The sequence below is a fragment of the Octopus sinensis genome, linkage group LG11 (assembly GCF_006345805.1).
Source record: "Octopus sinensis linkage group LG11, ASM634580v1, whole genome shotgun sequence".
NCBI classification, from domain to species: Eukaryota; Metazoa; Mollusca; class Cephalopoda; order Octopoda; family Octopodidae; genus Octopus; species Octopus sinensis.
Window position 1 is genome coordinate 25,241,566 of NC_043007.1, and position 16,788 is coordinate 25,258,353.

Below are 16,788 nucleotides of genomic sequence, written 5' to 3' on the forward strand. Positions count from 1 at the left end.
ATAACTTAGTTATCATTAAGCTAGTGTTAGGAACATAAATTGTGACTAAAGTTTGGTGGAAGATTTTAATGCAAAACTTATGGAAACAAGACATTTGTACTACAGAGCCAGAGCCAGTTTTGGCCAGGTTGGTAACAAAAGGGTTAATTGAAAACAATGTGTTCAAATAAGCATTACATTTGACAGAATAAGCTGAATGCTAAAGGGTTGAAAAATATACCGATTCTTTGACTGGATTACCAAAGATTCATTCAGTTACACATTGGTTCACAGACATGCTAACCATTCTGTCTCTCATTTTTGCAATTGCAATTGTGTCATTTATTCCTCTGGTTTACCAAACCAAACTGTTCTGTGCTCTCTCCACCTCATGCTAAGCCATTGCGCTGTCACGTCCTTCTTTCATCATTTCTTATCTCTTTATTGCCCACAAGGGGCTAAACATAGAGGGGACAAACAAGGACGGACAAACGGATTAAGTCGATTATATCGACCCCAGTGTGTAACTGGTACTTAATGTATCGACCCCGAAAGGATGAATGGCAAAGTCAACCTTGGCGGAATTTGAACTCAGAACGGAGAGGCAGACGAAATACTGCTAAGCATTTCGCCCGGCATGCTAACGATTCTGCCAGCTCTTTCATCATTTCTACTGCATCACATTCACTTTACCAAACATATTTCTTCATCTTTTTCCAGAAATGTGTGCTTTGCAGTTCCAAACAGCAACAAAATTCGAAGAATATAGTATATTCCTAAACACTATCATAGACAAGGGAAACATTTACTGATTAAAATCAAAATAGATTTACAGTAATTGTATAAATCAATGCAATATTTTGGAAATAAAGAAATTGCATTCTTTTTATCTTTTATCTTTTACTTATTTCAGTCATTGGACTGCAGCCATGCTGGAGCAAAACCATCAACTCTGGGGGTGGTTTTGTTGCAAGTTGACAAGAGTTGCAACAAAAGTTGAAGGGACATATAACTCTTAACTTAATCACCTGCTTGATTCGTTTCATCTTTTTCACAGCAACCATAAGCCGGATGTGTTTATTCACCTCCAACAATAGAGAGCAGTTGTCATACTTCATTCCATAATGGTTACCTCTGAAGAGCGCAAGGTTACATAATCTGACTGTTACCTAACACTCTGTATAACCCCTGGTGCGAAACTGATTGGTAAGATCAGCTGTAATGGTTATATAATACTGTACACTTCGATTAATATATATATATATACATATATATATATATATACATATATATATATATATAGAAACAACAACAACAGATGAACATTGATAGTTAGTCCATCAGTGCCTGATGATGATAAAGTCTGTGTTCTCAGCAATGAGAGCGTATGTGATTCTGCAGTCCAAAGCTGGAAACACACAGGTGCCTACAAATGCCACAGTGATAGTCTGTTGACTGGATTGAAGTGGATGCTGCCCTGTGGTGTCTTTCTCTTGCAGCATTGAGATGTTATTATTATTATTATTATCATTACTGTTGTTGTTGTTGTTATTATTATTAATATTATTATTATTATTATTATTATTATTGAGTGAGAGAGCAATGCATGCCATCAAAGTGACACTAGGGTACAGATATACAAAGCCCAATATACCCATCATGACTACCCGTCTGATAAGGGTACACCAGACACATGCATCATAATCATATGTGTGCAACATGGTAATCTCACATATCAAGATAAACAGTGCATGCGCTTGCAGGTGGGGCCCAGTGAGAATTTCTTTCAGCTCTAGTAGCCGATCCCGCTCAAAAGGTCCCCGAATAAGCGTTGTTTAAAGAAGCTGAATGAAACATGCATGTTTCCAGAGGTAAGTTATTCAAACCCCAAAGAATTCCTCTCAGCACATGGTTATGATGCCACCCTCCACTACTTCTGCTCATGATCAGAAATGCACATATCGTCAGCCACCAAGAGATATGCTCAACTGGTTAAAGTCAAGCAAATCTGTGGCTTTGAGCAGAATATTTGCTGTAGCCCATCTTTTACACAAAGACAAAACGACTACATGATGACACTTCCAATCAGTAAAGATCAGAAGCCATGAGAGCGGGCGAAATGCTTAGCGGTATTTCGTCTGCGTTACGTTGTGAGTTCAAATTCCGCCAAGGTCAACTTTGCCTTTCATCCTTTCGGGGTCGATAAATTAAGTACCAGTTACACACTGGGGTCGATGTAATCGACTTAATACCTATGTCTGTCCTTGTTTGTCCCCTCTGTGTTTAGCCCCTTGTGGGTAATAAAGAAATAGGTATTTATTATTGTTGTTGTTATTATTATTATTATTATTATTATTTTATGTGAAAAATAACGTCTTGAATGGCACAACAATATAGAGTGGACTATAATAACATTTATAATTTAATTATTCATAGTCTGATATAACACACCTGAGATTCACCAACACTACACCTGATTTTCTCCCCTCCATACATGCGCAGGCATGTATCTGACTCATACACTGTTCACTTTCCAGACATTTGTTCATTACTGCATATGTTTTTATACGCACTTTTGACAAGTTGTGGTGCACCTGAGCACTGTATACAATAATTTCATTATTATTATTATTATATTTCAGAATATAAAAATTCCTTCTTCAGACATAACTAAGAATTGATTGAGTCACTGCTATAATCGGTTTTCCAATGGTTACTGAAATTTTTTTTTCAGAAGCGTCTCTGAAGTGGTTTTATGAAGCTCCTTCTGGAATTCCTCATGAGAAGTGCGTGAGGGTGGCCATGTCTCAGGCTCGTGTGTGTTGGCATATCCGCAGCGCTGCTTCTAAGTTATGTATTATATGTACAGTTTTTTGGGGGTGAGGGATTTTTTTTTTTGTGAAACTTGATCATGTTACCAGAAATGAATTTACATGCATCCATGTATACTGAATAATTATATTTTATATAATAGCGTGAGTTCATGGCTGTTTCCTGCACCAGCATCACATAGAAGCCCCAGCCCATCCAAAGTACCTTGGATCGCAGGACGGCCTGCTGTGCTTACCTTGGATTGTAGGGCGACCTGCTGTGCTTGAGGAGACCTATTGAGTCAAGTACACAACATCAAAAAATCAAATGGAAATTGTAGTTGTGATACCTGTGCCGGTGGCACGTAAAAAGCACCATCCGAATGTGGCTGATGCCAGTGCCACCTTGACTGGCTTCTGTGCCGGTGGCACATAAAAAGCACCAACTGATCATGGCCATTGCCAGCCTCCCCTGGCACCTGTGCCGGTGGCACATAAAAAGCACCCACTACACTCACGGAGTGGTTGGCGTTAGGAAGGGCATCCAGCTGTAGAAACACTGCCAGATCAGACTGGAGCCTGGTGCAGCCTTCGGGCTTCACAGACCCCAGTCGAACCGTCCAACCCATGCTAGCATGGAAAACAGACGTTAAACGATGATGATGATGATGATTATGATATATGTATATCCATCTATACCTATACATGTGTATATCCTTCATCTTTTACTTGTTTCAGTCATTAGACTGTGAACACGCCTGGGCACCGCCTTGAAGAATTTTTTAGTTGAATGAATCGCACTTCAGTACTTATTATTTGTTTTAAGCCTGGTACTAATTCTATCAGTCTCTCTCTCTCTCTGCATATATATATATATATATATATATATATATATATGTATGTATGTATATATATATATATGTGTATGTATGTATGTATATATATATATGTGTATGTATGTATATATATATATATATGTATGTATATATATATATATGTGTATGTATGTATGTATATATATATATGTGTGTATGTATATATATATATATATATATATATATATGTATATATATGTATGTATATATATATATGTATGTATATATATATATGTATATATATGTATGTATATGTATATGTATGTATGTATGCATATATATATATATATATGTACCTATAAAATGTAAACATATAGGAAAAGAGACATATAAGTACACACATATCCGCACACACACAGATTCGTTGTACCCTATTTACATAATCATTATGATAACAAAAAACCTATAAGCTGCTCAGTGTTTCACACCTTTAATCTACTTGATTTGTATTTACCTTCTCGTTAATTATTATTGTTCCAGTAGTGGTGGTCATCATGGTGTAAGGGGTGATGGTGAAAATGGTGACGGTGGAGGTGGAACTAATTGTAGAGGTGGTATTGGTGCTAGTAGAATGGTGGTAATTATGATGAAGGTATTGATATTAATATTAGTGATGGTGGTAGTTGTGGTGGCTGTGGTAGTAGTGGTGATAGTGATGGTGGTTGTGGTGGCAGTGGTAGTAGTGATTGTGTGGTGGTGGTGGTTGTGGTGGCATTGGTAGTAGTGGTGATGGTGATGGTAGTGATGGTGGTTGTTGTGGTGGCAGTGGTAGTAGTAGTGGTAGTGGTAGTAGTGGTGGTGGTGGCAGTGGTAGTAGTGGTGATGGTGGTGGCAGTGGTAGTAGTGGTGATGGTGGCAGTGGTAGTAGTGGTGATGGTGGTGGCTGTGGTAGTAGTGGTGGTGGTTGTGGTGGCAGTTGTAATAGTGGTGATGGTGATGGTAGTGATGGTGATGGTTGTGGTGGCAGTGGTAGTAGTGGTGATGTTGGTGGTACAAGATAGCAGCGTAAGTGAATAGAAAAATAGAATCTTCAGCCATGTAACAGTAGCAGTAGTAGTAGTAGCAGCAGCAGCAGAGGTTGTGATGGTGATGGTAACAACTCTTTTTGATTTTTTACCCTAGGCCAACAGTTTTAAGGGGACAGGGAAGCTCAACTCTGGTGCTCAGCTGGTAATTATTTTATCAACCCCTAAATGATGAAAGTTAAAGTTGATCTCATCGACATTTGAACTCGGAACATAAAGCACTGGAACAAAGGCCACGAAGTATTTTTAATCATTTTGTCAATCCATTGCCCTTTGGTAATAATTTTGATGATGATGATAATGATGGTGATTCTTTCTACAATAGGTACAATGTCTGAAAGTTTGGAAGAGTGGGCTAGTCAATAATAATAATAATAATAATATTAATAAAATGCCCTGATGCAGTTCCAGGCAGTGGCTCTTGTAGTTTCTAATCTTAACTGATTGGAAGTGTTATCATGTACATTGTTTTGTCTTGGTATAAAAGATGGGCTACAGCAAATATTCTGCTCAATACCACAGATTTGCTTGTCAGTTGTTTGACCTTAACCACTTGACCATGTCCTTTAGTGGCTGACGATATGAGCATCTCTGATCATGAGAATATGTAGTAGGGGAGCATCATAGCCATGTGTTGAGAGGGATTTCTTGGGGTTTGAATAATTCACCTCTGGAAACATGGGTGTTTCGTTCAACATCCTTAAACAATCCTTATTCAGGGACCTTTTGAGCAGGATGGGTTACTCGACCAGAAGAGCATTCTAACTGGGCCCCACCTGCAAGGTCATGTGCTGTTTATCTTGATATGAGATCACCATGTCACGCACATATGGTTGTGGTGCATGTGCCTGGTATACCCTTATCAGATGGGTAGTCATGATGGGTATACTGGTCTTCGTATATTTTACCCCAGTGTCACTTTGATGGCATGCGCTGCTCTCTCACTCAATAATAATAATAATAATAATAATCCTTTCTGCTATAGGCACAAGGCCTGAAATTTTGGGGGAGGGGTCTAGTCGATTAAATCGATCCCAATGTGTAACTGGTACTTATTGCATCGACCCAATAAGATTAAAGGCAAAGTCAACCTAGGTGGAATCTGAACTCAGAACATAAGGACAGATGAAATGCCACTAAGCATTTTGCCCAGTATGCTAATGGTTCTGCCAGCCTGCTACCTAGAATAATAATAATCTTTTCTACTGTAAGCACAAAGCCTGAAATTTGGTGGGGGAAGGGATATATCGATTACATTGACCCCAGTGCATAACTGGTACTTATTTCAGTGGAGGCGCAATGGCCCAGTGGTTAGGGCAGCGGACTCGCGGTCATAGGAACGCGGTTTCGATTCCCAGACCGGGCGTTGTGAGTGTTTATTGAGCGAAAACACCTAAAGCTCCACGAGGCTCCGGCAGGGGATGGTGGTGATCCCTGCTGTACTCTTTCACCACAACTTTCTGTCAGTCTTACTTCCTGTTTCTGTTGTACCTGTATTTCAAAGGGCCGGCCTTGTCACTCTCTGTGTCACGCTGAATATCCCCGAGAACAATGTTAAGGGTACACGTGTCTGTGGAGTGCTCAGCCACTTACACGTTAATTTCACGAGCAGGCTCTTCTGTTGATTCGGATCAACCGGAACCCTCGTCGTCGTAACCGACGGATGTGCTTCCCCACTTATTTCATTGACCCTGATAGGATAAAAGACAAAGTTGATCTTGGCAGAATTTGAACTCAGAACATGAAGCTGGACAAAGTACTGCTAAGCATTTTGCCCAGCGTGTAAAAATAGGAAAGCTTAGAGAGTGTTTGTGGACAGTTGAGTGAATCTGATGTTGCTCAAAGAGGTACAGAACCAGCATGGGGGTAACTCCGCTGCTGATATTGAGGGTTGCGTTCTATGCCTTGACCCGAGCATAGAATGGGGCTTGCCACTTTGAGCTGGAAAAGAATGGAATGCCTGGTATGGTCTTGTTGTGGCTACCCACTCCTTAAAAAATGGGGAATAGGCCCAGGTATATAATCGTCGTTTAACGTCCGTTCTCCATGCTAGCATGGGTTGGACGGTTCGACCGGGGTTCTGGGAAGCCAGAAGGCTGCACCAGGCTCCAGTCTAATCTGGCAATGTTTCTACAGCTGGATGCCCTTCCTAACGCCAACCACTCCGTGAGTGTAGTGGGTGCTTTTTACGTGCCACCTGCACAGGTGCCAGGCGGGGCTGGCAATAATAATAATAATAATAATTCTTTCTACTATTTTAGAATGTCTAATGGAATTTAAAATTATTTTTATGCATTTGTGTACATTTAAACTAATTAAATATTATTTTACAGAATTATAGAATTAAAATTTCTTTGATTAAAACCCTTTCTAACATGGAAGTATCCAAAGAACACTTGAGGCACATAATGCTTTATGAGTACAAAAAAGGAAACTCTGCAGCTGAAGCGACTTGAAACATACACTCAGTTTATGGGAAAGAATGCTTGAATGAAAGAACTTGCAGAAGATGGTTTGCAAAATTCAGAAGTGGAGATTTCAGCCTTGAAGATGAAGATCGAACAGGACGTCCAGTTGAATTTGATGATAAGCTCCCTGAGGCATTACTTGAAGAAAATCCTGCATTATCAGTTGAAGAATTGGTAATAAAGCTTAGTTGAAACCATACAACTGTTCATCATCATCTTCAACAACTTGGAAATGTTCCTAAACTTGGAAAATGGGTGCCTCATGAATTGTCCGAAAGCAACCGCAAATCCCAAGTTGACATCTGCTCTTCTCTCCATTCTCGTGAACTCATTTCACCCTTTTTGGATAGACTTATGACTGATGATGAAAAATGGCTCTTCTATTGAAATGTTAAATGTTGTAAACAGTGGCTTGATAAAAGGGAGAAAGCTCAACCACAACCAAGAGGGGAACTTCATGGGAAAAAGGTTCTTCTCTCTATCTGGTGGGATTGCAAAGGAGTAATTCACTCTGAATTGTTACCACCTAATGCAACAATCAATGTTCAAGTCTACTGTCAGCAATAAGAGCATTTGAACCAAGTTTTGAAGAAAAAAAGACCCACTTTAGTGAATCGAAAAGGCGTGATGTTTCATCAGGACAATGCGTGACTCCACACTGCAAAGATCACATCACAGAAGATTGAAGAGCTTGGTTGCAAAAAAATTCTCATCCACCTTATTCTCCCAACCTTGCTCCTTCAGACTACCATTTGTTTCATAGTTTACAGAATCATTTGGGGGACATAACTTTCGCAAGCCAGGAGGAGGTCAAAACTGACATTTCAGAGTTCTTCGCTTTGAAACCAAAAGAGTTTTACATTAATGGGATTAAAAAGCTTGTAAATAGATGGAAAGATGTCATAGATAATCAGGGAAAGTACATTGATGATTAAATTTCATTTAAATACAACATTTGATCACTTGATTTCTTTATTCAAAATTCGGTGAATGATGCCACTGCTACAAACAATTGGCCTCTTAGCTCTTTCAGTTAAACCCCCTGGACCACTATATCCAGGGCATTGTTGAAAGGGTGACGTTGCAATACCAAGTACCAAGGACTTGTTAATGTCTGCTGTTGGCAAAATTATGGCCAACATAAATAAAGATCACCTGGTCAATGTATTTAGCTGTTTCAGAAACTGTATTGAGTCAGTAATAGAAGCTGACAGTAGTTTTTATTGAATGATGCTTTGCTATGTGTATGTAAGAATATGTGTAACAAATTCCATAAAAAATATATTGGTTTTTCTAATAAATATTTTTGTTTTCCTCAAATCGAAATTTCGCTCTCAAATAGCTGACACACCTTATGTATTTGAAATGTGGACATATCATATACACACACACATCATATATATATAATATATATATATATATATTATATATATATATATACACATGTATGTGTGTGTATATGTATATATACACATATATATATGTGTGTGCCTCTCTCTCTCTCTTTATATATATATATATATATACAGGCATATATATATGTACCTGTGTATATATATATATATATATATATATATATATATATATAATATATATATATAGAGAGAGAGAGAGAGAGAGAGATACATGTACATATATATATCATGTGTGCATTTGTATATATACATACATACATACATATATATATATATACACACACACACACATACATATATATATACACACACACACACACATATATATATATATATGCATGTATATATGTATATATCATATATATATGTGTGTGTGTGTGTGTGCGCATATGTGTATAGTGTCTATGCGTGTATCTGCACTCACCTACATACACATCTTCTCTATTTCTTTATTTCTTCTCATCACCAACTGACTTTCACCTGCTATCAACCCCACCACCACCACCACCACCACCACCACCACCATCAAAACAGAGACAGTAGTCACTACTCCCATCAAGTCTCTCTCTCTCTCCCTCCCCCACTCTCTCTTTCAATCTATCTCTTATTCAACCATCTTTATCCTCTTAAATGTTACATTGGCTTTAAACTCTTCAAATTAGCCTTCTAATGTCATAATCCTTTTTTAGTCTTCTCTACACACTTTTCCTTCTCATTTTCTCTCTCTCTATCTCTCCTCTTCACCAATCTCACTCTCTTCTCTCTCTGTTCCTTCTTCACTCTCTCAGACTCACTCTGTCTTTTCTCTCCTAGCTCTCCCCCTCTCTCTCTCTCACACACACATACACCTTCTCCTCAAGGGCAGTGGTTTACCAAGTTAATCCTACTCATTATATGAAGGTCGTTACCTGGGAGAGGAAAAACAAAAATACAAACAAAATACAGAAAAATTTATACCAAAATAAATTATTAATATAAATAAAGCAACAAAAATGCAAAAAAATAAAATAAAATAAAATAAAATAAGTAAATTCGTTAAATTACTTGTAATTATTTCAAGCATAGACACAATGATGGTAATTTGCAAGAGTGAAATTTGTAGTTTATACCATCAACCCCAGTACGTGACTGGTACTTATTTTATTGAACTAAGGTAGCGAGCTGGCAGAAATGTTAGCACGCTGGGCGAAATGCTTAGCGGTATTATGTCTGCCATTATATTCTGAGTTCATATTCTGCCGAGGTCAACTTTGCCTTTCATCCTTTCAGGGTCAATAAATTAAGTACCATTTGCATACTGTGGTCGATCTAATCAACTGGCCCCTTCCCCCAAAAATTTCAGGCCTTGTGCCTAGAGTAGAAAAGATTATTTTATTGAACTTGAGGAGAGGGGGAAGAAAGGCAAAGTTGACCTTGGTGGGATCTGAACACAGAGCATAAATGACGGGACCAAATACTGCAAGGCATTTTATGCAACACCCTAACAATTTTGCTAACCCACTGGTTTGTCCACATTACTCTGTAAGGAGCATAGGGCTAGTTTCTTGGTTTTCCTTGCATATATATTCATTCCTGGACGGGATTCTGGTCTGTCTTAAGATTACTCATTTTTGCCAGCTGAGTGGACTGGAGCAACGTGAAATGAAGTGTTTTGCTCAAGAACACAACGCATTGCTTGCTCCAGGAATTGAAACCCCAATCTTACGATCACGAGTCCAACACCCTGACCACTAAACCCTGCACCTCCACTTGAGCAGACTAGTGCAATGTGAAATAAAGTGGTGTGCTCAAGAACACAATGCGTCGACTGGGCCAGGAATTGAAACCACAATCTTCCAATCATGAGTCCAACACACTGACCACTAAACCATGCACCTCTACTTGAGCAGACTAGTGCAATGTGAAATAAAGTGGTTTGCTCAAGAACACAATGCGTCGCCTGGGATAGGAATTGAAACCACAATCTTCCAATCAGGAGTCCAACACACTGACCACTAAGCCATGCACCTCTACTTGAGCAGACTAGTGCAATGTGAAATAAAGTGGTTTGCTCAAGAACACAATGCGTCGCCTGGGATAGGAATTGAAACCACAATCTTCCAATCATGAGTCCAACACACTGACCACTAAGCCATGCACCTCTACTTGAGCAGACTAGTGCAATGTGAAATAAAGTGGTTTGCTCAAGAACACAATGCGTCGCCTGGGATAGGAATTGAAACCACAATCTTCCAATCAGGAGTCCAGCACTCTGACGACTAAGTCATGTGCCTCCCTCTGCCCTTGTTAAGTCGCTACTACCATATTTAATTGTATATATGTTGCACTACGTTATAATTGATTTCAGCTGGGGTGTGACTTATACACAGTTAACTGGACACATGATATTCTGCAATGTGGAACATACATATAGCTGACTGTAGTATTGTCATGTCTCTTGCCTAGCCCTCATCATGACCTGAACTGACCAAGGGAGACCAAAATATTCTCACCTAAAACCCATTTATAAACTCCTTTTATACTCTTCTTCTCTCCATGTCAGTACATCGGAAGGTGTAGGCCCATTCCTGGGCCTATGAAACTGAATAATGTGGAGCTGAGTCAACCTGTTATTCTTTTCTACTCAAGGCTCAAGGCCCGAAATTTTGGGGGCAGGTGCCAGTTGAATAGATTGACACATAGATGTGTGTCTGTCTGTATTCTTTGATTTGCTTCAATCATGTGACTGTGGCTATGCTGGAGCACTGCCTTTAGTCGAACAAATCGACCCCTGGATTTATTCTTTGTAAGCCTAATACTTATCCTATCAGTCTCTTTTACCAAACTGCTAGGTTACAGGGACGTAAACACACCAGTATTGGTTGTCAAGCAATGTTGGGGGGACACAGTCACTCAAACATATATACGATGGGCTTCTTTCAGTTTCCATCTACCAAACATCGCTTGTCAAGCATGGTGGGAGTGGGGGACAAACACAGACACACACACATATAGGACAGGCTTCTTTCAGTTTCCGTCTACCAAATCCACTCACCAAACTTTGGTCAGCCTGAGGCTATAGGAGAAGACACTTGCCCAAGGTGCCATGCAGTGGGACTGAACCCGGAATCATATAGTTGGGAAGCAAGCGACTTACCACACAGCCACCACTATATTTACACGAAAGGCTTCTTTCAGCTTCAGTCAACCAAATCCACCCACAAGGCTTTGGATGCAGTCAAATGACTGAAGCAAATAAAAAAATACACACACACACACACACATATATATATATATCTGTGTATTTGTTCCCTACCGCTGCTTGACAACAAGTATTAGTGTATTTATGTCCCTGTAACTCAGCAGTTTGACAAAAGAGACTGATAGAATAAGTAGGCAAACACTTGCCCAAGGTGCCACACAGTGAGACTGAACCTGGAACCATGTGATTGGAAAGCCAGCTTGTCACCACACAGACACACCTGCACACACACACATATTATGTCTGTATGTGGCTTAAATGCCTCAGAAACTGGGATAAATTCTGTCCTAATAAGCCTGTAAGCTCTAGACAAAATTTTTAATACATTAAACATACAACCATGAACTGAGCTGTTTATCTTTTATCACATACTTATTTCTTCTCAGCTTAATATTCCATGTATTAAATCCGCTAACACTAACATACCCATTTACCTGTCTGAGTATTGCATCTCTAAACTTATTTCTAGTTAGCTTTTTTGTATTAAATACACTAAAAGTGGAATATATTTTATCCTCATAATGCAAAATTTATTCCACTGTTCTGGCCATTTGTATTACTAATTGTAGACAGAGCGTATCACTAGTGTCCTCCAGGTTTTTCAGTTTTATTATCAATGCTAAGCTAACTGTATATCTGTCTTACAACATTTTTCTCTCTTTCTCTTTTACTTGTTTCAGTCATTTGACTGCGGCCATGCTGGAGCACCGCCTTTAGTCGAGCAAATCGACCCCGGGACTTATTCTATCGGTCTCTTTTGCCGAACTGCTAAGTGACGGGGACATAAACACACCAGCATCGGTTGTCAAGCAATGCTAGGGAGACAAACACAGACACACAAACACACACATACATATATATATATATATACATATATGCGACAGGCTTCTTTCAGTTTCCGTCTACCAAATCCACTCACAAGGCATTGGTCGGCCCGGGGCTATAGCAGAAGACACTTGCCCAAGATGCCACGCAGTGGGACTGAACCCGGAACAATGTGGTTGGTTAGCAAGCTACTTACCACACAGCCACTCCTGCGCCTATATATAATTCTAGTGAGATTTTTACATATATATAATTCTAGTGAGATTTTTAATGCTTATATATACAACCATGCCTGTGGGTGTTGTAATATTAACACTAATATTGCGAAGCTGAAAAAGGATGCTTTCAGCTCCCAGAAGGGTCAGGGGCTATGAAAATTCAAAGGGATTGTGGATATTTCTAGTGAGATTTTTAATGCTTATCTATCTTCAAATATTGTAATGTTAACACAAATATTGCAAAACTGGAAAAAAATGCTTTCAGTTCCCCGAAGGGTCAGGGGCTACTAGCTTGCCACTTTAGATATTGTAATATTAACACAAATATTACAAAATTGAAAAAGAATGCTGTTATGTTCTGAGTTCAAATTCTGAGATAGACTTTGCCTTTCATCCTTTCGGGGTTAATAAATTAAGTACCAGTTAAGCACTGGGGTCGATGTAATCGGCTTAATCCGTTTGTCTGTTCTTGTTTGTTTCCTCTGTGTTTAGCCCCTTGTGGGCAGTAAAGAAATGGGTAAACAAAGGATAATTCATTCATCCATATATATATATATATAATTTGTGTGACTGAAAGAACATGCAAATCTTAGAGATATTTAAAGCAGATTTTGTTTTCTTTTTCTGGAAAGTTGCTACAAATGAAATTTTATTTCAAAGATAAAGAAAGACAGAAGGAAAATGGTAAAAAATACAAAAATATGGTTAGAGAGAGAGAGAGAAAGTAAGTCTAATAGAACATGAAGATCTAATGTTATACTTTTACTTTTTTTTTTTATTTAAATACTTTTTTGTAGATGTTTTATGTGAATTGATAATAAACTAATTTTTGGGACTCCTCACAAAACAATTACCAAACTAGTAATGTTTAACCAGTCTTTTTATATATATATATATATATATATATATATACACACATATATATATAATATGAATATTTATATCACACAGTGAGTCTGTCTATATATAGACTATGCAATGATCTGGCATCAATATCACCGAATCTGTTTTTTCTCATTATCTGAATCTGAATCAGAACTGTCTGAAGATGTAGAACCATCAGAGGAGCTGGAACCACCATCACTGCTACTACTCGAGTCACTAGTGTCACTTGTTGTGTCAGCAGCCTGAGATGAAACGGCCTGGCTTTGTTGTTTATTCTGTGGAACAAAATGAAAAAATGTCTGTTATATATATATATATATATATGTTTCTTTACTACCCACAAGGGGCTAAACATAGAGGGGACAAACAAGGACAGACAAATGGATTAAGTCGATTACATCGACCCCAGTGCGTAACTGGTACTTAATTTATCAACCCTGAAAGGATGAAAGGCAAAGTCGACCTCGGCGGAATTTGAACCCAGAATGTAATGGCAGACGAAATACAGCTACACATTTCGCCCAGTGTGCTAACCTTTCTGCCATTTCAAATATTTTTTAAATTAAAAAAATTTTTTTTAATTTTAATGTCTATTATATATACATATCATCATCATCATCATCATCATCATTTAATGTCCGTTTTCCATGCTGGCATTGGTTGGATGGGTTAACAGGAGCTGACAAGCTGAAGGGACATTCAGGCTCCCTGTCAGTTTTGGTAGGTTTTTATGGCGGGATACCTAACACCAACATCTTTACAGAGTGTAATGGGTGCTCATACACAGCACTGGCACAGGTGCATTTTACATGGCACCAGCACCTATGAGCCTGCAAGATTAGGAATGCTCAGTTGGGGAAGGCAGCAGGGGGCAAGGACAACCACACATTTGCTTAGCTTGACACGTATTTTCAAGCACAGCAAACTGCCAAGGGTCTTGGTCCCCTGCCATCCCCCCTGTGAGTCCCAACAACTGTAGATCCTTTTTTACCACTTTATCCCACATCTTCCTGGGTGTACCCCTGCCACATGTTCCCGTAACAATTAGAGATTGACATATCTTGATATAACTGTCTTCAGTCATTCGCATACATAGGCATATATAGACATATAAACACACACACACACACACACACACAAACACACTACTAAATCAAGATATATTGTACACATATATTTTTCACGCTAAGAGTTGCTGAAGCATGGAACAAACTGCCGGCATCAGTTGTTAGTTGTCGGAACACTGCATCCTTCAAAACTTCCATGCTTTCTGAGATTCGCCAACACTACACCCGATTTTCTCCCCTCCATACACACACAAGCATGTATCTGACTCATACATTGTTCGCTTTCCAGACATTTCTACATTACTGCATGTACTTTATACGCACTTTTGACAAGTTGTGGTGCACCTGAGCACTCTCTTTACTCTCTTTTACTTGTTTCAGTCATTTTGACTGCGGCCATGCTGGAGTACCGCCTTTAGTCGAACAAATCGACCCCGGGACTTATTCTTTGTAAGCTTAGTACTTATTCTATCGGTCTCTTTTGCCGAACCGCTAAGTGACGGGGACGTAAACACACCAGCATCGGTTGTCAAGCAATGCTAGGGGGACAAACACACACCAGCATCGGTTGTCAAGCAATGCTAGGGGGACAAACACAGACACACAAACACACACACATATATATATATATATATATATATATACATATATACGACAGGCTTCTTTCAGTTTCCGTCTACCAAATCCACTCACGAGGCATTGGTCGGCCCGGGGCTATAGCAGAAGACACTTGCCCAAGATGCCACGCAGTGGGACTGAACCCGGAACCATGTGGTTGGTTAGCAAGCTACTTACCACACAGCCACTCCTGCGCCTATATACAATAGGCACTGTATACAATAATTTCATTATTATACAATAAACTCTTTACCACACCAACAATGATGACGTGAATGACCCCTACCAGTTCATGCTTACAATGGTATCAAATAACATGCACAAGATCCCCTTAGAGAGGAACAGTAGAAAATTTAAGTATTTCACATGTACTTACCTTCCATGGTATAGGGATTTGCTTTCTCTTCAATAGGGCTTCAAGCTGAGCCACAGAATTTTGATTTAGACCCGTTGCAGGAATTCCCTTTTCTTCAGCGGTTTTGATGATAGCCAAACTACCTTCCACATCACCTTGTGAAACTATACAAAAAGATAATTATATATATATAATCAATGAAATTCCAATTTAGTCTGATTTTCACATTTTATTAATTTTTTACTTGTTTCAGTCATTTGACTGTGGCCATGCTGGAGCACCGCCTTTAGTCGAGCAAATCGTCCCCAGGACTTATTCTTTGTAAGCCTACAACTTATTCTATCAGTCTCTTTTGCCGAACCACTAAGTTACGGGGACGTAAACATACCATCATCGGTTGTCAACAAACACAGACACACAAACGTACACACACACACATACATATATACATATACACGACGTGCTTCTTTCAGTTTTCGTTTACCAAATCCACTCACAAGGCTTTGGTCAGCCTGAGGCTATAGTGGAAGACACTTGCCCAAGGTGCCACGCTGTATGTTGTGTTCTTGAGCAAGACACTTTATTTCAGATTGCATCAGTTCACTCAGCTGTAGAAACGAGTTGCAACGTCACAGGTGCCAAACTGTATCAACCTTTGCCTTTCCCTCGGACAACATCAGTGGCGTGGAGAGGAGAGGCTGGTATGCATGGGCGACTGCTGGTCTTCCATAAACAACCTTACCCAGACTTGTGCCTCAGAAGTTAACTTTCTAGGCACAATCCGATGGTCATTCATGACCAAAGAGGGTCTTTACCCTTTTTATCTACTTCATTGAACTAACATGACTAAAACACTACTCACAGTCCAGCAACAAACTAAGATTGAACCAGAGTCTCAATGTTCATATATCTTACAACATATATCATCATCATCACCATTATTATTATTGCGAGAACAGTGCATGCCATCAAAGTGACACTGGGCTAAAATATACAAAGACCAGTAT

At 39.1% G+C, this 16,788-nt stretch overlaps 1 protein-coding gene across 1 annotated transcript in view; it reads right to left on the reverse strand.

The window, feature by feature from the left end:
- Positions 1-13,589: 13,589 nt before the first annotated feature.
- Positions 13,590-16,788, reverse strand: part of LOC115217287 (leucine-rich PPR motif-containing protein, mitochondrial) — a 65,349-nt gene continuing 62,150 nt past the window's right edge. The window contains exons 36-37 of the mRNA XM_029786930.2: positions 15,803-15,945; positions 13,590-14,016 (exon numbers count right to left, since the gene is read on the reverse strand). Of these exons, the coding sequence (XP_029642790.1) occupies positions 13,852-14,016; positions 15,803-15,945 (308 nt within the window). The 3' untranslated portion in view covers positions 13,590-13,851. The remainder of the gene's footprint in view (positions 14,017-15,802; positions 15,946-16,788) is intronic.